At 52.0% G+C, this 27,138-nt stretch overlaps 2 protein-coding genes and 1 long non-coding RNA gene across 9 annotated transcripts; all 3 read left to right on the forward strand.

Annotated features, from left to right (window-relative positions):
• The first annotated feature begins 4,693 nt into the window (after window positions 1-4,693).
• On the forward strand, window positions 4,694-13,224 carry ATG101 (autophagy related 101). 7 transcript variants are annotated; one of them, XM_077110743.1, is made up of 7 exons: window positions 4,869-6,211; window positions 6,534-6,643; window positions 7,153-7,231; window positions 8,143-8,246; window positions 9,031-9,099; window positions 9,348-9,674; window positions 11,745-13,222. In XM_077110743.1, the coding sequence occupies exons 6-7, from the start codon at window positions 9,423-9,425 to the stop codon at window positions 12,147-12,149; spliced, it is 657 nt and encodes a 218-aa protein (XP_076966858.1). In that variant the 5' UTR covers window positions 4,869-6,211; window positions 6,534-6,643; window positions 7,153-7,231; window positions 8,143-8,246; window positions 9,031-9,099; window positions 9,348-9,422; the 3' UTR covers window positions 12,150-13,222. The 7 variants fall into 7 exon arrangements, with proteins under 7 accessions (XP_076966860.1, XP_076966863.1, XP_076966861.1 ...); XM_077110745.1 differs by lacking the exon at window positions 9,031-9,099 and having other exon boundaries at window positions 4,694-6,211; window positions 9,422-9,674; window positions 11,745-13,224; XM_077110744.1 differs by lacking the exon at window positions 9,031-9,099.
• Window positions 13,225-14,356: 1,132 nt separating this feature from the next.
• SMIM41 (small integral membrane protein 41) lies at window positions 14,357-14,864 on the forward strand. The gene has a single exon (XM_077168243.1). It carries the CDS (start codon window positions 14,442-14,444, stop codon window positions 14,862-14,864), a length of 423 nt encoding a protein of 140 aa, XP_077024358.1. The 5' UTR covers window positions 14,357-14,441.
• Window positions 14,865-15,001: 137 nt separating this feature from the next.
• LOC143642402 (uncharacterized) lies at window positions 15,002-21,604 on the forward strand. The gene is made up of 3 exons (XR_013155654.1): window positions 15,002-15,593; window positions 17,782-17,906; window positions 19,841-21,604. It is a non-coding gene; the product is annotated as an uncharacterized LOC143642402 (long non-coding RNA).
• The last annotated feature ends 5,534 nt before the right edge of the window (window positions 21,605-27,138 follow it).

Below are 27,138 nucleotides of genomic sequence, written 5' to 3' on the forward strand. Positions count from 1 at the left end.
AGGTAAGCTCCTCTCCCATCTTCTAGCTCTCGCTTAGACCCTATGAGGAAGGCGTTATTATCCCCACATTAAAGGCAGTCAACAGAGTAGAGTGGAAAGAGCAAGAACTCTGGAGCCAGATTGCCAGGCCTGCAATGTTGGTCCCAGCACTTACTAGCTGTGGAGTTTGGTGCAATTTATTTAACCTTTCTGTGCCTCGGTATGTTCATCTATAAATGGGAAAAATAATTGTACCTATTCTGTAAAGTTGCTATAATGATTAAATGAGTTGAATACATAAATAGTTCTTCAAACAGTGCCTGGCACACTGTGAGCACCCAAGAAATATTGGCTATTGCTCTTACAAAAGAGAACTGATTTCTGAAAAAAAAAAAAAAAAGATGACTTTCCCAAGGTCACATAGCCTGTGAGTAACAGAGTTGGACGAGTCTGAGACTTAACCCCTAGGCCTCCCTGCCCAAGGTCTAAAGAGTAAAAGGAGCTCCGCTAATGGTGGGTCTTCAGTTCCTTCCCAGGACGCTGGCAATTGGGGTACATACAGGGTAGGGAGCCAATTCCTCTGGCCCCGCCCTGCCCCACCCTGCCCTACCCAAGGGCTGGAGCCTGGAGGCAGGCTCTTTCTCTCCACTGAGCAACTGGAAGAACTGGCCTCCGAGTCTTGCTAGGGGCCTGGAGGGTGAACAAGGGGGCATTGAGCTTGGTGGGGCCTCACAATGGTCGCTCTGTCCCAGCTGGCCGGGGGCTGGGCCCATTTCCGACGGGGACAATAGTCAAAGGGCAGTGACGCCGGCAGGGCCTGGAATCCCGGGCAGGATTTTCCGAGGCCTCAAAGCCTGCTGTTTATCCTCACACGGAGACCCAGGAAGCCTGCCTCCTTGTCTCCCCTTACCACACCCACGCTGGGCCCTGGGCCCAAATGCCTTGGCCCCCTCCCCAGCCTTGAGGTGGTACTTTGACAGGATCAGAGATGGAGTGGCGCTGGGGTCTGAGTGGGAGGGCCACATCCCAGGGGTTTGTGCCTGATGGCCCTTTCTGGGTGCTGGGGTAGAGGAATCTGTCCTACACCTGAGCTCTGGCTACCAGGATATAGTTATGGAAGGAGATGGTTAGCCTTGAGGAAGTCAAAAAGCTTCTGAAGATCATGGGCATATGCTCATGTGTGTGGCAGCAGGGGATAGCCCCTGCAGAGGCAAGAACATGCGAGAGGCCGTCAGAGGTGGGAGGGGCTGTGTGGTAACTGGATGGTCAGCAGCCATGAGGCAGTTGTGTTGGGCATGTCAGAGCTGGTCCTGACTGAGCTGTAGTCATGTGAGAGCTACACCTGAGGATTTCCAGGGAGTTTTAGGTAGGAAATCCCAAGGAGACCCAGCCCCATGTTCCCACCCCAAGCCCCTGACTGTGGCTGCTGGGCCCCTTCAGAGGATAAGGCTGAAGGGGTGAGCTCCTCCATCCAGCTGACTTCCAGCCCTGCCCAGGCCTGGTCTTTGGGCCCCACAGCCTCAGGCAGCAGCTCCTCGGTCCTCCACAGAGCAGCTCCGGCCTGGCCCCCAGCTACAGTCTCTGTCCAGGACCTCTGCCTCCACCCCTGCTCCAATCTCAGGCTCCTATCCAGGCCCTTCCTTGGTCCCAGGCCGAAGGTGCTATCTGGTTAAGGCCGAGGCTGGCTAGTGGGCTTTTGTTTGAAACAACAGGAAGGAGTTAATGTGGGGTTGAGGAAAAGTCCTCTTCACCCCCCCAAAATTCTCCTTCCCCACACAAGCCAGGGACATTCTGAGGGCAGGAGGCACATTCCAGGGTCCCTGGCTGGACGCAGCGTTGGCCTGAGGGTATAGGGTCCTGGAGTCTCCAGCCTTGGCTTCTGCTTTCCACCCCTGACCCTTAGGGCCATGATCAGCTCATCCTCCTCACCAGTCTGGACTTCCCCTCACCTCCTTCTGGATCCTGGCCCCCCCACAAGGCCTGGGGGCCATTTGAGGTCTCCTCAAGGTCTGATTCAGCCGCTGTCACAGTCCAGCCCCTCCTTAGGACCATAAATCAGGCCCTGTGTGGCCTCTGGGCTGGAGGTGGCAGTTGGGCCAGGGAGGGGAGTGTGTGGGGGGCCCAGTCCCGGTACATGCTGCGTTAGCAGGGAGCATTGCCCAGCTGCCAGGCAGGCAGGCGGGGTGCTGACTATTGCTGCCTGCCTGGCCCAGGCACACCAGTGGGAAGTGGCCCTCACCCAGTGAGCCCTGGCTTCCAAGCAGGAAAACCTGGACCCATTTCAGGGTCCCAGATAACTAGGATATCGTCAGGATAGATAGAGAGGTGCCCCCCTACCCATAAGAAACCAGGGACAGAAAAGCAGCCCCCCCAGATGTAGATACAGAGACTCCCCTCCCAGGGGTATAAACAGCTCTCCCCTTTTGCAAGGGAAGTTACACAGTCTCTTCTCCCCCAAAGAACAACAGATAAACATATGCCTTCCAAAGGAGCAGATGCACAGACCCTGCAGGAAGGACTGACAACCCCTTGCTCCACAAGATAGACTCATGGAAATAAAGCCCCACCCCCGACCCCAATCTGGTTAGAGAGACAAACACATAGATTTTAACAGAGAAAGAGACAAACAACCCTTCCCCACACAGAAAGACAGATCCTCAGATCCCCCAGGAAATAGACAGCAGACATGCCCTCCTCCCCACCTCCCTGCCTGGGGCCTGTCCAGGTCTAGGAGCTGCCTGATGAGGCTGGGGATGGGGTGGCGCCTCTTTCTCACGCTCTCTTCTGCTCTCTCGCTCTCTTTCCTCCGCCTAGCCATTTCCTCTGTCATGGAGGGGGAAGGAGGGGGGCGCTGGGACTGACATCCCAGAGATGGTGGGGGTGGAGGAGTCCCTTTCCAGCATCCCAGAGGGCAGATGTCAGAAGAGGACAGCTGGTCCTCTTCACTACCCCCAGGGCTGAAGGGTCAGCAAGTAGGGTGCTGGCTGCCCATCGGGCAGGCCACCGTCAGAAGCCCCCAGCCTGACGTCAGTCCCACTCATTGTTGTTGCTGGGGCTTGAGTCACTCCCTGTGACGCCACTGGGGTCAGCTCTAGAGCGGCTAGGGGTGGCCTATAGGGCTAGCTTTGGGGCTCGGCTCTCCCCAGGGCACACACCAGGATGAGAGGGGCCATCCGGGGCCATGCTCACCATGCAAAGTCAGCTGCCTTAATCCCAAGGTCTTGGGTTGGCCTTCAAGTTCGCTCCACAGGCCTGTGCTGCAGGCATGGCTCATAGGGCCCTGGCTGCCTGGCTCTGGGCTCTGGCCTTGCCTCTTCCACCTCTGACCCCTCAACTCCTACTCTCAGCCCTCAGCGAGGCCTCCCCTGGACTTTTTTCTTTCGTCCTCTCCAGGAAATTTCTCCAGAATAATTCCCTGGAGCCTTCCTTCCTTTAATCGCCAACTCCATCTTTCCTGCCCATTTCTTCAAGTTGCTGTCCCGTGTGCTCTGCAGCCTTTCCAGCTCCCTTCTGGTGCCCAGTCACCTCCAAGCTTGCTGAGAGCAGGGCTTGGGACTCTTCTGCACCCTGAATCTGTCACTTTCTTTTCCCTGCTGCCACCATCTTTGGGATGACGGCATTTGTCTTTATGTTGGCCCCTCCGGCCCCTGCAAAACTTGCTGCTGTTTCTGTCAGGCCACTTGACATATCTTCTGGCCCAAGTGCACCTCCTAGTTCATCTCCTCTTAGACCCCAGAGGGCCAGAGTTGTGACTTGTCCGCCTTGGTATTACATGAGCTGGGCATGTGGACGGTAACATATATGTGACATAAATAAATGACAATATCTTAATCATCTGGGTTAGGGGCATAGGATGGCAAAATTTACCCCACACAGTACCAATGTTTTGGCTAAGACCCTCCCTCCTTGACAGGTTCCCTCAAACAGAGGTGTGACTCAGTGTCTGAACTAAGAGAATTGCCTTTAGGGAGGCCTGGAGAGGCAAGGGTTGCCTGAGATGAGAGGTGAGAGGGCTTAGCCTCAGCCTCAGGCAGAAAGGCTCCAGGGAGAGAATGAGTTTTGGAATAGATAAAAGAATGGGTAAAAAGACTGGTGGGATAAAGAAAGAGCATTTGTGTGGTCCTGGCAAGTCACTACCCATCCCTGAGCCTCAGTTTCCATACCTGTAAGTTGGAGGGAAGTATAGTATTTACCTTGGAAGGTTGTTGGAAGAATTATTGTAGTAGTACATGTGAAGTGCTGGCATCGTGCCTCACGAGGCTCAGTGATGGGTAGCAGCAATGATGATGACGTTAGGATAGTTGCAGCAAAGGGCCCTGAGAGCAAGTATGTCAACAGGCGTAGAGCGAGGCCAGTCATTCCCCTCAATCACTGGCTGCCTCTGAGAGTTAGGCCCTGGTCCCTCCCCCACCGCAGGGCTGGTTCCAGTCTTCCTGGGACCTTGGTTCCTTTCCTTTGGCCCCTCCCAGACTCTCTCCTCTCAATATTTTTACCTGACTTCTTCCTGATTTCATCCAGGCTCCAGAAGAAATTGCTGGTCTGTAAACCTCCTATCAGAGAAGATGCATCCACAACTAGGGCAGAGAGGAGGTCTGCCCAAAGGCAGATCCAAGGGGAAGATGGAAAGGGATAAGGAGCAGATAATTGGGGAGAGAGCCCGTCAGAGGAGGGGGTTGTGCAGCTGTGCCTGAAAGGACAGGGCTTGGGGGCAGCCTAAGGGATGGGTGGGTGACAGGGGTGTGCTGGAGCCAGCTGGTACCTGTGCCTGAGAACTGATTGTACCCCTTATATAATTGATCATTCATCCCTGGCTCCTCATTCAGCAATGTCCAGTAGCTTGAAATCCACCATGGTAGGAAATTGGTAAATGCTACAAATCAGGGCAGCCCTCTCCCACCCCACCCCCAAGCCCCCAACAGGTCAGATGTTAAACATTTACCAGCATACTGCTGGTGAGTGGTGTGTATTGGAGAGTGGTGGTGCACGGGAAGGGTCAGGAGGAGAAGCCAGAAAACGCGCTTCTGCAGTGGTATAGAGCCCTGGATTTGAATCCCAGGCGCTGTCACTTATTGAGTGATCTTCATCTACCTCATAGGATTGGTTGGTATAAGGTTTAAATAGATTAATATATGTAAAGCTCTTAGAATTGCGTCTTTTCCAGAGGACTCAGTAGATGTCACCTCTTATTATTTGGGAGAGAAAGTGTATGTTAGCAAAATGAGCATCTTAATCCCCAAGGGTGGAGAGCATGCCAGGCCCTGCCGGCATTAACAGAACAACAAATTCCTTTCTGCTCTGGGCTTACCATGTACACGGAGAACCAAACACACTTCCAGGAAGTTCCACGGTCCTAAAAATGCACCCATGTTCATACAATACCTACAGTTCACAGAAGCTTTTCCTAGGTGTTACCTCTTGTGATTCTCACCAGAGGAAAGCAGCACGGATGAGTGATGTGAAGGGAGGTCATGGCAGAATGACATGCCTCACAAGAGCTGTCACCAGAATGGTCCTGGGAGAGTACCAACTGGTGCACAGCTATGAAAATCACACAGTAAGATTAAGCTCCATTCTCCAGCATCTTTGTGTGAGTTGAGGGCTAGGAATCCTGACCGTAACGCATATTGGACAAAGTTTTGTCAGCTGCTCAGAATCATGCAGCACATTGGCCTGGGCTCATCTCCAGGGCCCTTCTCCAAATGACATGCTTCTTATTTAGTGGTCCATTATCTAGTGGCTCCTTATCTTGTGAACTCAGTCCAGAGTAGAGAACCATGTTTCCGCTCCAGGAGATTCACAGTGTATGATTCCTCTCAGCCGAGGGAGGCGGCGTAGAGCCCACGCAGCCCTTCTCTCCTTCCCCGTCTCTCATCTCTATGGCGGAAGTGAGTCGTTCCAGCTGACGCACAATAACATTCTCTGTGGTGGGAGTGAATAGACTCGTCCAAGAGAGGGGAAAACTTCTCACCTTAAAAATAGCTAAAGCTAAAATATAGTAAACAAAGTATAAAATTAAAAATTGAAGACAAGTAGTAGGATATATTTATCTGCATCTGAGGATAATGGAAACGATTTGAGCAGCTGCATTCGTGTCAAAGATTGGGTGAGTTATGCACGTCCCCCCCACCGGAGGCCGATGGAAGAGGTAGAATCCACCTGGCACGCAGTGGGAAGGGACAGGACAGTCTTCCGGTCCCGGCTCCTCTCCAGTTGAGGTACTCTGTATCTTGCGGTTAGTGGGGGCTGCGTGACCGCTGGGTCTGGTGGGGGGAGTTTGGGGAGGTGGGGGATCGCTCTACCCGTCTGCTGTGCAAGCGAGGGCGCTCCTCGTAGCGGCGAGGGTGAGGGCGCGCCTCGAACTGTCGTGTCTGTCGAGGTTTGGCGCGGGGTGCGCCCCCGAGGCATCTGAGCGACTAGTTCCTCTCCTCATCTCTGGACTGCGGAGGTTCCCGCGTAGTGGCTGTAGAAGAAATGGGACCTAGGCGGGAAGCCTTTCTGCATCCCTTCTGAGGCCTTGATGCGGAGCCAAATAGTCTTTATTTTTGTCTTTTTAGTGTTTCTCTTGCGCTCGTCGCCCACGCGGAGGTTGGGGCATACCTGCCTGTGAGAAGGAGAAGGGGGCATGGTCGGAGCCTGAGAGGCCCGCACTGCAGCCTATATACACGTAAGTTAGGGGTGGGAGTGGAGGTGTCCTGGCTCTGAGAAGGCGTTTGTCAACTTCTTCCCCTATGCCATACAGACCCGGGTCTTCGGGAAACCAGAGGGAGGAGTTTTCCCAGGTGCTGCCCTGGGGATCTTCTCTGCACATGGGGGTGGTTGGGGAAGGGTCAGGCAAGCGTATCACAGACAAAAGGTTGCTGCTGTGGGAAGTAGACTCGCTGGTCAGAATGGACGTCCTGGAGGAGTAGAACCTAGAATAGTACTGAGAATGAGGGAAGAAAGAGTAACTGGACCAGAATTGGGAGTTTCCAGATGGGATACTGCTGGATGAAATTAAACCAGAGGGTAGAAATGAGCAGGAGAACCCTCATTCTTAATTTGAGAGTGTAGGAGAAGCTGATTTAGCAATCCCTGGAAAGACTTTGAATTCCTGAATGAGAATGAATTGACCAGCTACTTTGTCCTAGGTTCTGAATTTACAGTGTTGAATAGGATGCAATCTCTTCCCTAAAGGAACTGTTTGCTTAGTGGGAGAGACAAGAGTGACACCTGTGAAAACATGACATAGAACAGGTAGACTTCTTATTGTCAGGTAAGGAGCAGAGCCAGCCTGATCTTTTATTTTGTCAAAGTCTCCTACCCAGTGTTCAATGGTGAGTGCCACTGTTTAAGAGGGACAAAGATAAACTAGGACATATTTAGAGAAAAGAGGTCACAGCCCTGAGAAGATGTGATGTTAAGCAGGTATGTTTATGGGGACAGGGAGCTTTTAACCTGTAAAAGAGATGAGTAGGGTGTTAGGAGAGGTTCTTTGAGATATCTGAAAGGCACATTTGTGGGAAAAGAGTGAGACTTATTCTATGTGATTCCAGCTATAAAGACTAAGATCAGTGGTTTGAAGCAATAAGATGCATTCCTTCAGTAGAAGGAATAGTTCAATAGAGCTATCTAAAGATGGAATGATCTGTGAGAGGTAGTGATTTTCCTGTCAGTGTAGGTTTTTTCAAGGTGAGAAATCTGAGCTGAAAAACTTGACTGTCCCTTCTCACTCCAGGCTCATATTCAGTTACTTACTAAGTTTTGGCTGTCAAGTCTGTTTTGTCCACTCCCTTTACCACTGCTGTAGTGTAGCCTTATATCAATTCTCAGCCATAATGATATAATAATTCATTATAGTAGCTAGCCCTTATTGAGTGATATTACTTGCCAGGTAATGTTCTGAGTGCTTTACAGTTCTTAACTCTTTAAATTCTGGAGACAACCCTTTCAAAGTAGTGATATCTTTTTTTGTTTGTTTGTTTTAATATATTGGGAGATGGAGACATATATTGGGAGATGGAGACACATGAAATTTAAGCAGCTTGCCCAAGATCACACAGCGAACAGGTGGCAGAGCTGGAATTCCAACCAGGCTGTCTGGCTTTAGAGTCATTGTTCTTAACCAATATTCTGCAGGTGTTCTCTCTCTCTCTCTCTTTTTTAATTAAAAATTTTTTTATTAAGGGAGATGAGGGTTTACAGAACAAGCAGGCATAAAATACAGGATTCCCATACCCTACCCCACCACCACTACTTGCCTTGGTGTGGAAAATTTGGAACAATTGAAGGTAATACTTTTTTTTGCAATTCTATTTTTTAACGGTAGTTAATTTGTTACAATCGATGAAAGGTTATTAAAGTAGTACTATAACTACTGTTCTTAGTTTACATAGGGTATTTTTTCCCCTATTTTCCCAACCTGTTATTATTATTTTCATGCATGTCTTTATTTTATCACTCATTGTAGGTGTTATCTTAACCCTCACAACAGTTCCAACTTATGGATAAGGAAATTGTGGCTCAGTGAAGTTGAATAAATTGATTAAGGTTACAGAGCAGAATGTACCCAGGATTGTTGGATATAAAAACCCTTGCATTCTGCACTTCCCTTATCCACACATCAGTGTGCTGTCTTTGTAACTAACACTACTGTGGTGGCCCTAACTCCTCTTTCTACCCAGCCTTTCTGTCCTTATACAACTACAGGATTTTACCCTGCAGTCTGTAGATGGCCATGGAAATCATATATGAGATGTGGTATATATGTGCACCTGCCAGTCAGGTTTTAAATCCCAGTCAGGTTTTAAAGCCCAAAATTTTTAGCTTTCATTGACTTCTCAAAGCAGTCTATGACCCTAAAATAATTGAATCATTCATTGCCCTTCAGCCATAGTTAACTTTCTGATGCACAAATTTGATCTTGGCACAGTGATGCATTGACTCTTCACTGCCCTCAGGACAGTCCAAGTGCCTTCACAAAGTCCCAGGAAATCAAATTCCAATTTTCCTTTTTCTCTTCTCCTACCTTGTACTCTCATCACTGTGGTGAGACTTACACGTCTTTCTCTCCAGTCTAGCAGCTTCTCAAGGACAGGAGCTCTGCTTGCCTTTTAATGGCCAGGACCTGACAGATGCTGCCCAGTAAGCTTTGCTGTAAACTGCACTGAGTCATAAAGGGAATTCAGGCCTTGGCCAGTTGTTAGGATTGGTAACTTGGAAGCTCTTCTCCTTTCTGCTCCTGAGAATTTGATTCTCTGATAGTATGTGCTGCAGAAATACAGAGACATGCCAGTGAAAGCAAGGGCTGGGCTGGGCCTGGAGGGAAGTAAACGAGTAACATACAGGTCATTCATTTGTTATCAGCATTCTGACGTGGACTCCTCTTACAGGGTGGCCCCAGAGTAGGGCGAACCTCCCCCGTTTTCATCCTTGTTTCCCACCCTGGTGTTGGCCATTGGTGCAGGATGAACTGCCGCTCAGAGGTGCTGGAGGTGTCGGTGGAGGGGCGGCAGGTGGAGGAAGCCATGCTGGCTGTGCTGCACACGGTGCTCCTGCACCGCAGCACAGGCAAGTTCCACTACAAGAAGGAGGGCACCTACTCCATCGGCACTGTGGGCACCCAGGACATCGACTGTGACTTCATCGACTTTACCTACGTGCGTGTCTCCTCTGAGGAGCTCGACCGTGCCCTTCGCAAGGTTGTTGGGGAATTCAAGGTAGGGGTGTTGCCCGGTGGATGGTGGGTGGACCTCTACTGCTCCTGTACCCTGGCTTGCCATTGGACCAGCTCACCCTTCCCCAGTGTGTGTACTGTGCACTTTTACTTCTAAGGAACAGGCATGTTCAGACCTCCTCTGGGGACAGAGGGCATGTACGGGGAGTAGAGTTTGCAAGAATAGCCAAAGGAGAAGAGAGAGCAGGAAGCCTTCACGGCCTTGGTAGTCAGATACCTTTGGAAGCTGGAGATAATTGTTCCTGTGGCCTTGGCTCTTCTCTGACACCACGGCTATCTCCCAGCACCTCTGTGCTTTTGCCTCCACTTCCCCTTTCACCATTCTCTGGGTCTTCCCATATGAAACTGAGAGAGAGAATCTGCTTGGCACAGGCAGTTGCCATCCAACATTGAGTGTCACTTGGTCATTGTGGCAGGTGTCTGTACATGCCTTTGTGGGCACAGAATAAGTAGTGGGAGGGACACACTAGGCTTCTCAGGAGGGTGAGACTGGGTGATTTTAAACTTTTCTTCATTGAGAGTTACAGTGTTTCCTATTTGAATGAGTGAATATTTTTTCATTTTAAAAAGTAACAAAGGGAATCTTTTTTTAAAGGCATAAGCTCTGGGGTCAGAGGAAGAGGATTGTCTACCTGACTTCTTTTCCATACATTTTTGGAGAGCCCTTGCCCCATGCCAGGCACTGTGTGCTGACTGCCAGGACTTGCCTTACTGTTGGGTGAAACCCTCTTCTGAGCCACAGCATGCAGAAAGCCACCCTACCCTGTCCCTCCAAACCCAGAAGGGTTTGCCAATTACCCTTCAAGAGAGATGGATACCTAACCGTCTTTTCTCCAGATGTCTACGGGAGGCACATAGAGCAGTAGTGGTCAAGAGCCAGGCTCTGCCACCTAACAAGTCTTTGACCTTGGGCAAGTGGCTCTGCTCCTCTGGGGCTCAGTTTCCCTATATAAAAAATTAGAATAATATCAGTACTGGCCTCATAGGGTGTGCTCTGAGGGTTAAGTGAGTCAAGTGGGTAAAGTGCTTGGAGCACAGAGTAGGCATTATAGAAGTATTAGCCATTATTACTATTAGTCAAGGTCATGTGACCTGTTCACGAAGGAGAGACTAATTCCCTAATGGGCAATTCAGGATTTGAGGAGGGCATCCATTCCCTCTGGATTGGAAATTACTCACGTGGAAGGGTGCTTCATGGTCGTCATTACCATAGGAGGAGGAATTGGAGACTACTCGTACCCCATGGCGTGTCATAGGCAGAATTATAGGACCACATGGTAGAAGGGTGAAGAGAAGCAGCCAAGTCTGGTCTGTCCTTCACCTTTCCTTCCCCATTCCATTCCTTTTTTCTTTTTAAACAAGGATCGCTAGACCTCACATCTCCTTCCTCTACTTTTTCTAAAAGAGACTATGTATTTGGGCTGTCATATATGAATAAGGTAGAAAGACTATTTAATTGGTAGTTGAGAAGGCAAATAGGGTTTGCCTGAGGAGTCGAAGAGGTTGGAGAGAAGGTGATTTTGGAGAACATTTTGAAGGATGGGGGTGAAAGGGGTCGGAGAAAGAGGGCCCTTCATATAAAAGTGAAACACATGGATTTTGAAATCAAACAACCTGGATTCACATCCTGGCTCTGCTGTTCACTGGCAGTGTGACTTTTGACAATTTACGTTACTTTGAGCCTTGTTTTGCCTCAGTAAAATGACATACCTCACAGAATTGTTGAGAAGAACCAGTGAGACTGTGTGTAAAGTGCCTGGCCAGACTAAGTGCTTAAAGAGCAGTAGTGCTGTAACATCAATTCCTATCCAAACTGGAGAAGTTGGGACAGGAGACAGATCTTTATTAGTTTGATTGAGCCACTCAGTTTCAGGCTGTCATTTTGCTGTCACATCACACAAATGCTTTACTCTCTCTGGGCCTCTGTTCCCTGCCATGCCTAGAGGACTAAAATAGACAGGGAGTTTACTTCCCTGGGATGTGGAAAGCAGGACCTCACAGGGTGAGAACCATCCAGAGCCTTAGCCTGCTCTCTGTCACTCTTCTTCCTCAGGATGCCCTGCGCAACTCCGGTGGTGATGGGCTAGGACAGATGTCCTTGGAATTCTACCAGAAGAAGAAGTCTCGTTGGCCTTTCTCGGATGAGTGCATCCCATGGGAAGTGTGGACAGTCAAGGTTCATGTGGTAGCCCTGGCCACAGAGCAGGAGCGGCAGATCTGCCGGGAGAAGGTGGGTGAGAAGCTCTGCGAGAAGATTATCAACATCGTGGAGGTGATGAACCGGCATGAGTACCTGCCCAAGATGCCCACACAGTCGGAGGTGGACAACGTGTTTGACACGGGCTTGCGGGACGTGCAGCCCTACCTCTACAAGATCTCCTTCCAGATCACTGATGCCCTGGGCACATCGGTCACCACCACCATGCGCAGGCTCATCAAAGACACCCTTGCCCTCTAGGCCTGGCTGAGGCCTGGGAGCCCCTCAGCAGCTCCACACTTTGGCTCCTGGGGATTGTACTGTTGAGGCCCTTTGGGTCCTGAAAACCTGCTCCAGGTCCTTGGGTGAGACCTAGAAGGGGCAGCCCCTTCTTTCCTTTTATTGTGGTTACCAGCCTCTGGTCATCCTTTTAACCTTTGCTGATGGTCAAGTCTAGCTTTATGCTCTCTCTCCACACCCCTTGGTGAGAGTTCCCCTTCCCTCTCCATTCATTGTACAGAAGAGTCACTACTAAAGATAGTGAATAAAGTTGAGAATGGGAGTTCGGGTTGAACCATCTCTTCTTTGGCTTGTGTTCTACCCTGAACACAAGACCTGTGTGAACACTTTCTGGCAACCTGTGAGAATACAGATGTGTGTTGAGGGTACCCTTCCAAGATGAGTGGGTGGGTGGAATTAAATACAGATTATAACAGAGATTTTGCACTTTTTTGGACATCATGCAGTCAGGAGTTACCCACCCTGACTTGATCACGGCCAGCCCCGTGAAAGGGGATGTGGGGTCAGGTCTGTTGCTTTTGAATGTGATTGAGCTCTTTCTTCTTCCTTCCCAAGGAAGCTGTAATGTCCTTGATGTTTTTATTATCTGGTAATGCCTCATGATGGCTCCAACTAATATTTTCTCTTTTTCGTAGAGCACATACAGGTTCCTGAATGCACTGGATAACTAATTTGATTTGGGGTTTTTCTCTCTGGAGAGAGATTGGCCATCTTGAGACTGTCTGGCGACTCTTCTAAGTTGTACTGGCTCTGGCGAGTTGCTAGGACATTGCTTTGGTAATTCATCCTCACATTTCCACACAAGCATATTCAGATTCAGTGAATGTCCATTTTGCTATGCTTTTTATAGTGATTTCCATATTTTGTAGTGCTTTTGGGTACCACGTGGGGCAGATTTATCCAGGCTAAATGAATCAAGTGGATGGGAGCATGGGAAGGAGAAGGGGGTTGTTTTTCTCATGGTCCTGAGCAGGGTATGTAGCCAGAATGCCTAGGAAGTGTTTGCACATTTTTCCCATTCCAAGCCACCCTTGGCCACATGTTATTTCGTGACTGTGAAGTTTGGGGATGTCCTACCTTTGATCTCTTAGGCATCTGAGAACTCGGTGTGGGTGTGGGTGGGTGGGTTTGGAGGTGGGGAAGGCCTATTCCCAGCAAGTCCTTGATCGCATGTGACCCTTCCTGGCCTGCTGCAGTCTGGAGGGCCTTCCTCATTATTCCTCCAAGCTGGCCATCAGTTATTCCCTAATGAGGGCTTGATTGGTAAAGGTGTTGACTGGTAGTGATTTAGTTTTTTTAAAAGAGTTCAAGACTTGCAGGATTTTTCAGGAGGCCTAGGCAGGAGGGTCTTCTTTCCATCCCCGCTTGCCCAGACGTCCTGCCTTTCTGCAGCTGGTCTCCGCTCCTCTCTCCCACCCTGGCTTGGCTGAAGAACACTTAGCTGGCAGCAGGCTGCCTTTGGTGCACAGGACACTAAAAGGATATCCCTAATCCTTTTGACATTGTGATTTCTACCCTGGGACAGGAGCCTTGGTGACTCAAATCTGTGCTCTTGCTTTGGTCTGTAAGTATGACTGTTCCTGGCCTATGGGCCTAAGAAAAGGAGTCTGGTAAGCCTTGGAATGCTGATATCCTGCTCTATCCTCCATGCTTCCCCTTTACGGAGTCTGAAGGAGGCACAGGTCTGCTTATCCAGCCTCAGAAGACTTCTAAGGGGGATGACAGAAGAGGAATGACATGAAGCCCTCGGGTTCTGGAGACTGCCTATCACCTGTCCTAGTGGCCACCTGGGCCACTTAGCAGTATTGCACTTTGATCTGGGGACAAGATGTGGATGGCCATTGCTTGTCCTGCCTCCTGTTCAGCCTGGGCAGCACCCTGGAGGATGTTTTTAGGCTTGAGGGAGTTGCTACCTCTTGGCCTCCTTTTGCCAAGGGAGAGGGAGAGTCTTGGGGGCAGGGTTCCCCAGTTTGGCTGGCTGGGTGCAGGAAGCAAACCCAGTTCACATGGATGGGAATGAGAAGAAACACCCCAGTCCCAGGAGTCTGTCTGTTGGGAAGAAGCCTTAGTCCACACTGGAGGACTTTGAAGAGTCTGAGTGCTCTGGGCAAGGGGTGGGGGTGTAGGGTTCCGGGGATCCGCCCCTTGGGTTCCTCCCTCCCGCCCCGAGGCGGCCGGCCATCCTGCCGGCGCCCTCCCGCGCACCCGCACATTTGGTGATCCCGCGCACATCTGGGCAGCGGGCGCTGGAGCATGAACCGTTCACAGGCAGGTTCCGCGGCCCTAGCCGCCTGGCTAAGCTCCTGCTGCAACCAGTCGGGGGCGCCACCAGAGCCCCCCGAGGGCCCGCGGGTGGTGCAGGCGGCGGTGTTGGGCGTGCTGTCGCTGCTAGTGCTCTGCGGGATCCTTTTCTTGGGCGGAGGCCTGCTCCTCCGCGCCCAGGGCCTGACAGCGCTGCTGGCCCGCGAGCGGCGCGCGTCCCGCGAGGCCGAGCCCGGCGGCACAGCGGAGGCGACTACGACACTCAGGCGCCCGGCTGCGCTTGAGGGTCGCGGCCTCCAGGCCGCCCTCGGATTCCGCGCCGGACTCCGAGGGAGCAGCCCTCAGGCTCCCTGCGCCGCCAGGAGCGCATCCGACGGCCGCTGGGGAGCAGAGGCTGCCGGTCCCTTCCCCTGAAGCTAGCACCTCCCGCACAGGTGAGAGAGCCGGGAGCGCAGCGGGGGTGGAGAGAGGAGCCCGGAGCGCAGGGGCCGGTAATCTCTGTATTTAGGGGGGGCCTCTCTGCTCCCAGCCAGGGAAGCCGTCTCTAGAGAATCAGTGTTTCAGTCACCCTGGTTCCTGGCTCTGTATATTCCAAGAGGTGGTGGCTGCAGCTACTCCAGGTGTAAGGAGGGTGGGGTTCGGGATGGGCAGGCAGGAAGAGGCTCTCCTCCCTCCCTCTGGATTGTCTCTCCTGCAGCGGCAGCAGCAGCTCCCCCTCCTCGCATGTCCCCCTTCCTAATGGTGACCGCAGGCCTGGTGCTCTTAGAACTGGGGTGAGGAGGATGACGGTGGATCACAGAGGAAGGAGGCTCCATTTGCAGAGGGGCCACAGCGTGCAGCCCTCTTTCCTTGCTATCCAAGCTTATCCCATCCCCACCTCCACTTTCCTCATCTGCCCCTACCCTACCAGGTACTAAGGCCCAACTCAGCCATGCCCCAGATAGCCCATTCCACCCTGAGGCTGAGGACAGCTGGCAGAAAATCTCAGACAGTCCAGACCTTTGGCTTCAACTTCCTCCCCTCCTCTCCCAGGAGTATAAGATTCCTCAGCCGTTGCTCCCTCTTGAGGGAGGGTTTGGGTTGTGGAGTGTGTGCGAAGGCAGAGCCAGCCAGGGGCTTGGATGACCCTCGGGAACGGGGGAGGTGAGTTGAGCCCCAGACTTTCCTGCCCCCACTTAGGTTGGAGGTTGGATGTAGCCTGGAATGAGCAGCCTTGTGGTGTTTCTGTCTGTCTGTCTGTGTGTGGGGAGATGGCAAGGTTCCCAGCAGCTGAGGGGCCTCAGGAGCACATTACTCCAGGAAGCTGGTGCTGACGGTTCCCAGCTGTGGGGGCTCCATCTGGGTCTCCTGCCTCTATCTTTCCAAGGACAGAGACCATCTGGAGAGAGGGGCCTGGGTGGCTCAAAGCTAACTCCAGCCAAGGCCACCTGGGGCAGAACCACAGGGGCTGAGGAGGGGAAACCTTCACCGTCCCTGTCCTCTCCCTCTGTTCACCTTTGTACCTAGGAGCTCCTCGGGGGTTTCTGTGGGTGGGAGTGTTTGTTGGGGTGACTTTGACCCCTCTTGCTCCTCCCACTCTCGGCCCCTCCCCTGCTTGTCAAGGTCAGAGGCAGGGTCTTTCATCTCTTTCTCAGGTTGGGTGCAAGTGAGGAGGGGCTTGTGAGGGGTGAGGGGTGAGGGGAGGCTGTGGGCAGGGTGCAGCTAAGCAGCTGTGAAGCTGACGACGTGTGATCCCTGCACCAAGCAGTCCAGGATTTGGCGCTAATCCCAGACAGCCATGCCACGCTGGCCTTGCTGAGCTGCGGACTTCTCACCTCAGGGACGCTGTCCCCACCCCCTTGAAGAGAGGGCTGTCCAGGCAGTGAGGAGTGTGTGTGTGTGTGTGTGTGTGTGTGTGTGTGTGTGTGTGTGTGTGTGTGTGTGTGTGTGTGTGTGTGAGTTCCTGGCACAGGGTGGCCGGGCTGGGCCCACAGAACATTCTCCACTTCACTTTACTGTGTCCTGGGGGAGGGGGTGGGTGGGGCAGTACACCCCCTTCTTTGTGTCCAGATTCTTTGATCCCTCTCCTTGCCTGATAAATTCTGCTCCTTTCCAGCCCTTTCTTCTAGCTTGACACTGTGCTCTCCTCTCCTTCCCCATGTGGCACAGAGGAGTTTCTAGATGTAGTGTGGACCTCTTCAGTTTGCAAAAGGGGAAGCTAAACTCGGAGAAGCAAGTAACATGCTGGAGTAAAAGACAGAGAGGAATTGAACCCTGGGGTTCCTGATCTCAATCAAGCTTGGGGCTCCCCCACCCAACCCCCGCCTCTCTTGCTCCTGGCTGCTCCCCATACTCCACCCCGCACTTTCTCACCGTTCTGTGAGATGCTGATGAAAAATGTGACCTCTCTCCCCAAAGAATGAACCTGTGTCACATGTATGTACTTGGCAATTTCAAGGTCTCAGCCAAAACTCCCCACATTACTGTCTCCTACCCCTCCCCTCCTCCCCAGTGGCCTTATTAGATACCTGCTTGCTGCTGGGAATAGTCTCCCAGCCAGCTGGGCTCAGCTTTCCTGGCCCGAACCAGAGGGGTGGGGATGGGCTCAGAGGGTCAACTGGAATATGCATCTGTGAAAAAAAAAATATCCAAGCTGTCAGGACAGAGGAAACAGAGCTAAAGGGTGATGGCTTTGGGTTTGGCCTTTGGGTTCAAGTCTGGGCAGTGTTAGGGGTGTAGAAAGATTTGATGGTAGTAGGGGCAGTGCCTCCAGCATCATCGTGTCTTTTCACACCCACAACAGGGCTGAGGTGAGGGTCGGGAGCTGGTGGAGTAGGGAAAGGCTTTTTCCATCCAACTTCCTGCCCCTGCTCTCCCCTCAGTTCAGTGCTTGGAGAGCTGGGTTTAGGGTTGCAGGGGACCTCGGTGTTCCTGGAGGAAGATACTGACATGTTTTCTGTGGACCTCTGAGCCTGGTCAAGGCTGACAGACCGAATGGAGTAGAAAAGAATTTTAAAAATTGGGAACCGGATGCTGTTCTCACCCTATCTCTCAGGCTCCAGCTGGGAGTGAGGGATGGGGGGAATGGATGCAGGTCTCAGCGTTGTGGGGAGAAGCCAGGCATTTGGACTCCAGTAAGACTCGGGGGTGGGGACCCAAGGTTGTCCGTGGGGGAAGGGGCTGCACAACTGATGGGTGGGGATCTTGCCTTGCCCTTCCTCCATCCCAAGTGAGTTTCACCCTGAACTGGAAAAGGCTGTCTGGGGGTGGGGGTGGTATCCAGTCAATTCCTCGGCCTCTCCAGAGGACAGCTCCTTTCTCAGCAAAAACTGAGGGTGGCTCTCTCTTACAGATTCCTGAGCCTTGCATGGCCTGCCTTCCAGACAGCTCTCCCTTCAGCCTGCTGTACTGGGCGGCCTCTACCCCCTTGGACCCATTCTTGGTGCAGATGACAGATGGGGAGAAACCTGGATTGTGGTGAGACCTCACCCGGGATCCTTGTGCTCAGCTGCTGCTCCGAACTGCTGCACTCTAGCCTGTCTGAAGTTCTCATGGGTGTGGGTCTGGGAGGCCAGCTCTCCAGGAACAGATGCGCTCCCTTGGCACCCGCTGTGCGTCCTGGGGCACTGAAGTGGCCACCCTCCCGGATGCCCTGGGCAGCTCACGCTGGCTGTGCCCTCTGCCTGCTGGGGCTCTGAGCACGTGAGCACAGGCCCTGTCCTGCCCCCAGTGCAGGGTAGCAATGGTCTGACAGGCCAGGTGACCTGAACCTGCTGAGGGCGGGTAATCAGTGTCACTCTTCACTTTCCGAGGTGCCGGTAATACAAGTTTGGGGTAGACAGGTTTGTTTCCAGCCCCAGATTATTGGAATTAGTCCCCTATACCCACTGTAAATTTTAACCGTTTCTGGCAGATTTTGAAATAGCAACCTCCAGACAGACCCCCCCTCTGCTCCGTGGTGGCCACTGCCCCTCAGCGATCAGATCCAGATCTTTCTGTGAAGTGGGATGTGGGAGGGGCTGACTGGCGACCCTCACGCCAGCGCTTGGCTGCCCCCTTGTGGCTAATATGGGCAAGAGCCGTCGCTGTTGAGGGCCTGGTCAGAGCCCAGCCTGAGCCAAGGGCTTTTGGATGAGAGTGGATTTTGTGAGAGCGTCCCCTGAGTTCTGGATTGTCAACCTTCCTGAACCTCAGTCTCATCCTCTATAAAATGGAGGCAACAATGTCATTGTGAGACTCAAATAGATAATGCGCTTGACTCTAGATAAACTATAACTATCATGGGGCATTGTTGTTATTTTCCTGGACCCTGACCATCTTCAGGGCAGAAACCACTCACCTGTGTCTGGGAACACTTCATTTATTCATGTTTTCCATGTTTATTTATCAAGTGTCTGCTCTGCCAGGCATGCCCTGGGGACTGGGGCTGAGGAGATGAATGAGACTGAGCCTCTGCTCTCGAGGAGACAGTCTAGGAAAGAGTGGCACCCACAGAACTGAGGCTAAAATGGACAACAAAAGGTGCATGGCGCCAACAGAGCAGAGTGGCGAACTCTGCCGGGCAGTTGGCAAAGAACAAATGGAGGAGGTGGCATAAGGGATGGCATTCGCCTGGTGGAGGAGGGGAGGGACACAGTCCAGCGGCTGCCCCGTGGGGCTCGGATCAGAGGGTGCTTTAGAAGCAGATCAGTCAGAGGGGGAAGAGTGAAGAGACTGGAGGGGGCCGATAGGGAACAGCCTGGAGAGAAGCTGGAATCTGTCCTGGGAGCAGTGAGGTTTCTGGACGGTTTGAAGTAGGAAAGTCACATGATGAGATCTGGGTCTTAGAGAACTGAGGGGAAGGTTGGGGGGTGGGGAAGGTGTGGTAAAGAGACAGCAAGGAGGGTGCTGTCAAAAAATTAGCAAAAATGTTTGTTTCCTGGACCATGCACCGCCCCCCCCCCCCCCCAATTAGCAAAAATGGTAGTGGCATTGCCTACCATAGGGTGAGGGGAAAGGGAAGAGAGCCAAGCGGTCTTCAAGCAGTCTTTCGGATATAGCCTTTGGTCACTGGTTGGATGTAAATGATGGGGGAGTGGGAGGAGGTGAGGACAATGTCCTGGTTCCTGGCTGGATGACTGAATGAATGGTGGTACCTCCCACTGAGATGACATATTATCAGTCAGGACATTTTTGATCTTAAGTTACAGAAAACCCAACCTATATTTGGCTTAAGCAGAAGATAATTTTTTTTTTTTTGATGATGAAAAACATTTATTGTGTTCACCATTTTCAGGCTAAAAAAAAATCAAATATGGAAAAGGCAGTCTTTGACCATAAAACGTGTGTAGTTGTTCCACGCATTTCCTTCAAGAAAAGACACATTTTTTATTTGGAGTTTGACAGTGACATTTGTTATTTCTCTCAATTAGGGGTACAGTCTCATGGTCTGAGATGGAGGATGCAGGGTCTAAACTGAGGCTCTTCTAAAATCCTACCCAGCAGTGGTGAAGAAAACATGGAGCTGCAGAAAGGCATTGCTTGTGCAGTGTTCACATGTGACAGAGAGAAGGCAAATCTGTTCTAATATATAGGAAATTATTTCAAAATAAAAAGGTGAAAAAATACATGTTGCCACAAGTATCAAGGAAAAGGGATGTTGCAACATCTGCCCTCAAGAGCAAAAGTTCACAATGACCTAAAGGCACTACAGATACTGAAAAATAATTCAAAGTATGTACAGTAAAATGTACAAGTTTCACTTCATCAACCCCCTTACCTATATTCGCAATCTAACACCCATCAAGCAGAAGATAATTTATTGGTTCTAGGTGTAGTTCTGGCCCTAGGCCTGGTGCAATTCGAAGTTCAGATGGTGGGAACAGGCCTCAGTTTCTGTCGTCTCTGGTGTGGGGTGCTTGCCTCTGTGTCAGCTGTTGGTCATAGCGCATAGCAGTCCAGGGTAAGGGCTCTGGAATCAAACCGCCTGGGTTTGAATTCTGGCACCACATTTACTAGCAGTGTGATCTGAGCAAGGTATTTAACCTCTCTGAGTCTCGATTCCCTCATTTGTAGAGTGGGATGAAATAGGGCCTGACTCGTGCAATTTTTTGCCAGGATGAAATGAGTTTCACAAAGGGAGGGTGCTTAGCACTGCTTCTGGCACAGAACATTTGCACAGTAAGTGTTTAGTTCTTCACCTCAGTCTTCATGCAAAGCAGAGTGCTGGCTTTATGGCCTTTTGGGTTCAGATCTACCAGGGAGGAGGTCATCTCAAGTCACTCAGGCCAACGCCCGGGATCAGCCATGGCTGAGCCCGTTGACTTTGTGCTGACCCTGAAGCAGTGCTGTGCTACAGGTGTGAAATGTTCTAGGCCCTGGTCACATGGCCCACCCTGGGTGTGGGTGATGGGGGCACCCCAAACTGCAGGGCCCAAAGGAGGAGGGTGTTTCCTTGCCAGATATGGCCCCATTTCAGTTCTGGGGTGAACAGAAGCTGGGTGGCCATAAACCAACCTAAGACTGCTGTAGACCGAGGGGAGGGGTGAAGGGGGGGAGTGAGGCCCAGGCGGAGTGGGCCTGGTGAGTTTGGTTCTGGCAGGCTGACCTTGAGGCACATCGGGGACATGCAAGGGGAGCTGTCAGGTGGGTACTGAGAATATGGGGTGGAGCTCAGGAGAGAGAGTTTGGGGCCATGATGCTGCTAGAGACAGAAAACGAAACTGTGGGAATGGATCAGGTTGGGATGGTGTAGATGGGGTGAGAAGGGAGACTGAGCATGCAGTGGTGGTGGTGGGCGCCATTTAAAGGTGGGGAGGAGAAGCCGGAGAGGTGGTAAGACAGCCAAGAAGTAGGCCATCTTGGGCGTCAGAGAAGAAAGTATTTCAGAAACACAGGGCAGGCGGGTGTGTGGCAGTGCCTACAGCACCAGACCTTGAAGGGGGCAAGCGGAAATACTTCTTGCCAGACCACACAGCCCACTTGAGCTACCCCCTCCAGACACCCATGACCTGAGAAGAAAGGAGCCCCAACAGAAGAAAGTGGTGATATGGTTTTCTCTGGACCAGCAAGCTTGGGGTGGGGGGAACCCATTGTCAGGAGATGGCGTTATTTTTATAATATATTCCTCTGTACTGTGTGAATGCTTTACCATGCACATGTATCACCTATGTAAAATAAAACAATAAAAATAAATCGAACACAAAAAGGAACCTCGTTTGTTTGACTCCACAGCTGCTGGCTTTCCTTTCTAAGCTGCAGCTGATTTCTGGGATGCCTGAGCCCTGCGTCCTATTGGGAGGGCTGAGACTTCAGCTGTGTACCCCATATACACGATTCCCCTGTCTTTAGACTCCCCACAGCTCTCTTCTTCTCTGCTTCTTCTCTCTTCCTTCCCCTTGGATCCTCCGTGGCTGCCCCCCAGGATCTCTGGCCTCCTGTGCCCAGCCTCTTCCCTCCAGCTGCCCCCTCTAAGAGAGAACAGAGATGGGCTCAAGGGCCTTCACTTCGCCATCCCACCCCCTCTTGCTCATTTGGGGCACCAGCTGTCTGGGTGTACCCCATATTGTTTTCATCACTGCCAACCTACCGTCCCTCCCCGTGGTTTAAGTTTGTTGAAGAATTTGCACCTGGCTTGCACTCGTCCTCGCTACCCCGGGTCTGGCCTTCATCCTGAGTGCCTGGCACTTGTGGGCCACCCGGTCCCCTGCTGGCTTCTTGTTCTTTGTTTTTGGCCACCCTCTCCCATGGCCTCTGCAGGTTCTACCTTGTCACCTTAGAACCACTCTGCCTCTGAGATCCCTAATTCAGATGCTGGGCTTTATGGCCACACCTTCTGCTCTTTCAACTGCTCATTTGGTCATTTTCCCGATGGCCTCTTGGCCTCCCCCACCTCTCCTTCCCTCAGTGCCCTCCAACTCCACTTCCTTCCCCTTCCAGTTCAGATTCCATGGTTCATAACTCAATCACTCTCTTGCCTGTATCTGCACACAACTCTGTTCTTTACGTTGGCACCCGCGTTGCTCAGTGCCCCCAGAGAATATCAGCCCGCTGGGTAGCAGGCACTGGGAGAATGACCAGCCCCCTCATGACACCCTAGCCACCTCCTGCCCATCGCTTCAGTCAGCTCCCTCTCCTTCCACCCTTCTTTTGAACCTATGACCCTCGCACCTCCCCTGCACTCTGCTCAGATGCCCTCACCAGCTACTTCTTACAGATAAGAGAAGCTGCAGACAAGGTCTCCCTGCACCTCTGGTCCCAGACCCACAAGTCCACCTTCTTGGGAGCCAAGCCCCACCCCCCCACCCCCCAACCATGGTTGCCTGGAAGAGGACCATCTCCTCCCTCTGGAGGCTGCATCCTCCACCTCTGCACCCCTCCTTCTGCATCCCAGTGTCTTTAATTGCTCCTTCCCTACAAGCTACAGCATTGAAACATGCTCAAGTTTCTTCCACCTTAAAATAACCCGCTGTTGCACCCACTGCCTCCTCCAGTTCCTATCCTACGTCCCTCTTCCCCTTTTCAACCAAACTTATCAAAGAGTTCCCCACACTCACCAGCCTCACTTCCTGGCCACCCCCTCCTCCCTCGCTGCTCTCCAGCCTGGCTTTCTGCCCCTCTGCCCTCTCCGCTGACCCGCAAGGCGAGCAGCCCTGAGGTGGTTTGCTCGTGTCTCATTAGCTCTGCTGACCGCTGAGCACATTGCTGACCCCTTTCTCCTTCTCACAGGTCTCAGCTTCCTTGTCAGGGAGCTGCAGGGAAGAGTGGCCGAGACTGTGGGCTTCAGAACAGCTCAACTCAACTCTGGGTTCGAGCCTTGGGTCTGCCACTTACTGTGTAAAATTCTCACCCTCCTTAGTAAAATGGGATGACAATAATTCTCATTTTGCGGGATTCCAGCGAGATGATGGAGTTTGGGAGCCTGGGCTCTGGAGTGCCTGCTGGAGTTGAACTCCGGCTCCCCTGCTCCCAGGTCTATGCCCTTGGGAAGTCTTGGTCTGCCCTGTTCCCCCTGTCTCTTTGAGAGCCCTTTGCCCGTCTTTCCTGCACGTGGTATCCCTCAGGACTCTGTGAGACCTTTTTCCTCCCCTGCTCTCTTCCCCTGGGTAATCTCACCCTCTCCTGGGGGTTGAATTGCCATCTCTATGTCCGTGGCTCTGAAATCTTCAGCCCCAGCATAACTTGGCTCCTGACCTCCACATTAATTCATTCACTTGGTAAGTAATTCTTCCATGCCAGAAATATTCAAGGGCAGCCGTAACCACTGTTCAAGGCACTGGAGAATAATGGTAAACAAGACAGAGAGGTCCCTGTTCTCATAGAGCCTACATTCTGGTGGGAAAGGGAGATTTGATAAACATGTCAGCAAATAAATGAGGTAATTTCAGATAGTGATTGTGCTATGTAGAAAATTAAGAGAGAATGATGGGGTAGAGATGATTTGTGGAGTGACTATAAGTTTAAGGTGGTTAGGGAAAGGCTCTCTGAGGGGGTGACATTTGAGTCAAAACCTGACCCATGGGAAGGAAACAGCCAGGAGAAGATCCAGGGCAGAGTGTTCCTGTCAGGGGGACAGCAGGTGCAAAGGCTCTGCGGTGGGAATGAGCTTGGCGTGTTGAAGGAACCCACACGGGGCAGAGTTGCCGGAGCCTAGTAAGCGAGAGGAGGTGGCAAGAGATGATATCAGGGAGGAAAGCTGGGCCAGAGCAAAGAAGCTCACATCGAGGAGTGGCTATTCTTCCAAATGCATCATCTTCCCTCTAGAACGGTCTCTCTTGCCATGTTCTTGCTCTCTGTGAATGGTAACACCTCCTTCTAACAGTTGTCCTTGTTCTGCCCCCTGCCCCCCAGCTAGTGTCCAGTCCATTCCGTCTCCCGCCCCATCCTCACGGAGACACCTTCATGGCACACCTGCCCTGTGTGCATTGGAGCGTCTTGGCCCACCTGTTCTCCCAAAGTAGTCTTTGAGGAAGGATTATCTTTTCTAGCCACTTGCCTACTTAAACCTTCCCCCATCCCCGGCCTCCCACTGTTCAGAGAATAGAGTCCGAAACTCTTCCCATGGCCCCATGCCATTACCCCCTGGGGCCTGCTCCTCCTCTGGCGTGTCTCCTGCACCCCTTTCCCCCACACCCTCTACCATTCCACAGTCTTCTCACCTCTGGGCCTTTGAGAAATATTGTGGCCGCTCCCCCTGCCCAGTGCCCCCTGTCCTTCTCCTCCTCTGGTCTAAGAGGTCACTTCCTCAGGGAAGCCTCTCCTGACCACTGCCACCGGACCAGCTGGGGTCCCTGTCAGCATCCCCACAGCGCCCTGGAGTTGCATCTTTGGGTCTCCCTTCACACGTTCAGCTTTGTGCTTAAGTCTGTCCTCTGCATTATGTAAGCTCTGTGAGAACAGCGCCCGTGGCCGCGTTTGCTGGCTGGGGTCCATCGTAGTGTCCATCGTAGTGTCCGCACATGATGTGTGCTTGACAAACATGTGTTGACTGAAAGAAGGGTCAGATTCTATGGGGGCCCTGGGAGGGGAGGGCGGAGGTGAAACTCTCCGGCCTGCCCCTGCCTGTGACAGCCGCAGACGCTCCCACAATCAGCCCCACCCAACCAGACGATACCTGGACAGACGGCTGGACGCCATCGCAGTCCTTGGCTGTGCGCTCTGCCCGCCCTCCGGCCCTGCCCCCGCCCTGCTCCCGGCCCCTCCCCGCCTCACCGGCCTCCTTCCCGTGGGGGAGCAAAGCAGCATCCCTGACATTGGCCTTCCTTGACAACCATCCATTTTCCCCTTCTTGGATTCCTACTGCTTCCACTAGGAGATGTCTGCACCCAAGATACTCAGGTCCTGTCAGCCCCAGGGTTGATCCGGATGGGTTCTGGTGGTGGTGGTGGGAGGTGTGTGGGGTGCTCAGGTGGGGTGGGGTGGATGGCCACTGTAACTGCCCTCACTGGCACCATGCTGTGTCCCTCCTTTACGGACGGTACCCAGGAGTGGGAGGGAGAGGGAGACTAGCAGCCAGCACTGAGTTCTGGGGATGTAGAAGCAAGATACATTGCATTTTTATTCATTCCTCATTCATTTATTAGGCCAGTGTTTATAAAGCCATTACCCTGTGCCAGGCTCTACTGTAGGCCTGAGATCACAGCCGTGGACCAAGCAGAAAGCAATTCCTGCCCCTATGCAGCTTGTACTCTTGTGAAGTGAGACAGAAGATATATTGTACACATAATTTAACAACAGGGATTACTGGATGTTAATGAATGCTATGGAGAAAAACAGAGCAGGGAGGGGGCAGGGCAAAGGGGGGGGAAGGGGGAAAGTTTAAAGGGCTTCATCAGGGGAGGTGTCACCAAGAAGATGACATCTGAGCAAGAATCTGAACGAGAGAGCAGTAGACGCACCTGGGGGAGAAGCATTCTCGGCAGTGCTCGGCCCATGAACTAGGAGTGTGCTGGTGTGCCGAGGCGGCGCTGGGAGCTGGGATGGAGTGACGGGGATGCTGTGGTGAGAGCGCTGAGTTCAGGGAGCTCAGAAGAGGAGCCTGGGCCCAGCAGTGAGGAGCTCAGAGAACAGAGACCCAGAATAAGGCTCCCCGTCCTGGCGGGGGACAGTGAGTGGCCTCCAAGGGAGAAGCTGCAGCAGAAGCAGGGTCCCTGAGCGCACGAGGGGAGTGGAGAGACTGAGTCAGTCTCTTCTCCAAGAATCCAGGCGGCAAGCATGTGGAGAGCTTCTTGAGTCCTGTCCCCACCCCTGGTTGCCATCTTTCCCTGGTCCTATGTGCCGTGAACTTCACTGGCGGGCCAAGATGTACTTGAATGAAGGGTCAAAAAAAGGTTCCAAAGTCGTGCAGGGCGACTTGTCTCAGCTAACTCACTCCTTTGAGTCGCATCAGGCTCCCTCGTGTTTTTCTTCACTGTCCCTTCTGTGTTCCTCTCAGTCACCCTGCCTCGTGTGGGTCTCCAGCCCCAGGCTCCAGCTGGTCTGGGTCTCTGCTGTCTCCATTGGGAGAGATCCTGGGGCTTCCTGGGCTGTGCTGTTGCTCAGGTGGGCTGCAACTCCAGCATTCTCTTCCCGTGTTTCTCTCGAACAACCTGAAGGCACACCCCTTCACTCTGTGAGAACTACTTTTTATTCAAAGTTGACAGTTTGAGTTCTCCGATTTTCATGCCATTAAGCCTCTTTCTTGCAAAATAGCAAACACCCAGCTAAAGGTGGGTTTGCCTGCTTCTTGGAATGGTTTCCATTATAATAGCTACCATATTAGCTGGAACTGTCAGCGTCACATGCTCAAATGTCTGCTCCTTCAAGATATGGATCTTTGCTGTTTTGTTCACTACACACAGAGGGTCGTTAGAAAATATATTTTTGAATGAATGGCATCAAACCCTAAGTCTCTTCTATGATTACAGTTAGGGGAGGAGAAAGAAACTGTAAACATATTACAGCCTTTCACTTTCCCAATTAAGACATGATCATTCCCAGAAATGTGCTAGACTCTAACTGAGGTGCATTGGAGTTGACCATAGGATATGCTGCTGGTGTGAACAGCAGATTTAGAGAATGGGAGCAAAGTTTCAGGAGGACAGTGGAGAGATTTATAAGCATTGTTATGCTCATTGGTAAGACTTAGTGGCAATGAAATTTTGTGAGGAAATCAAAGAACCCCCAAATGCTTTCAATACTGTCAGTTGTTTAAATACCACTCTTCATGGATTTGCAAAAAAAAGATCAGCAA

This window comes from Tamandua tetradactyla, chromosome 7 (genome assembly GCF_023851605.1).
Source record: "Tamandua tetradactyla isolate mTamTet1 chromosome 7, mTamTet1.pri, whole genome shotgun sequence".
Lineage (NCBI taxonomy): Eukaryota > Metazoa > Chordata > Mammalia > Pilosa > Myrmecophagidae > Tamandua > Tamandua tetradactyla.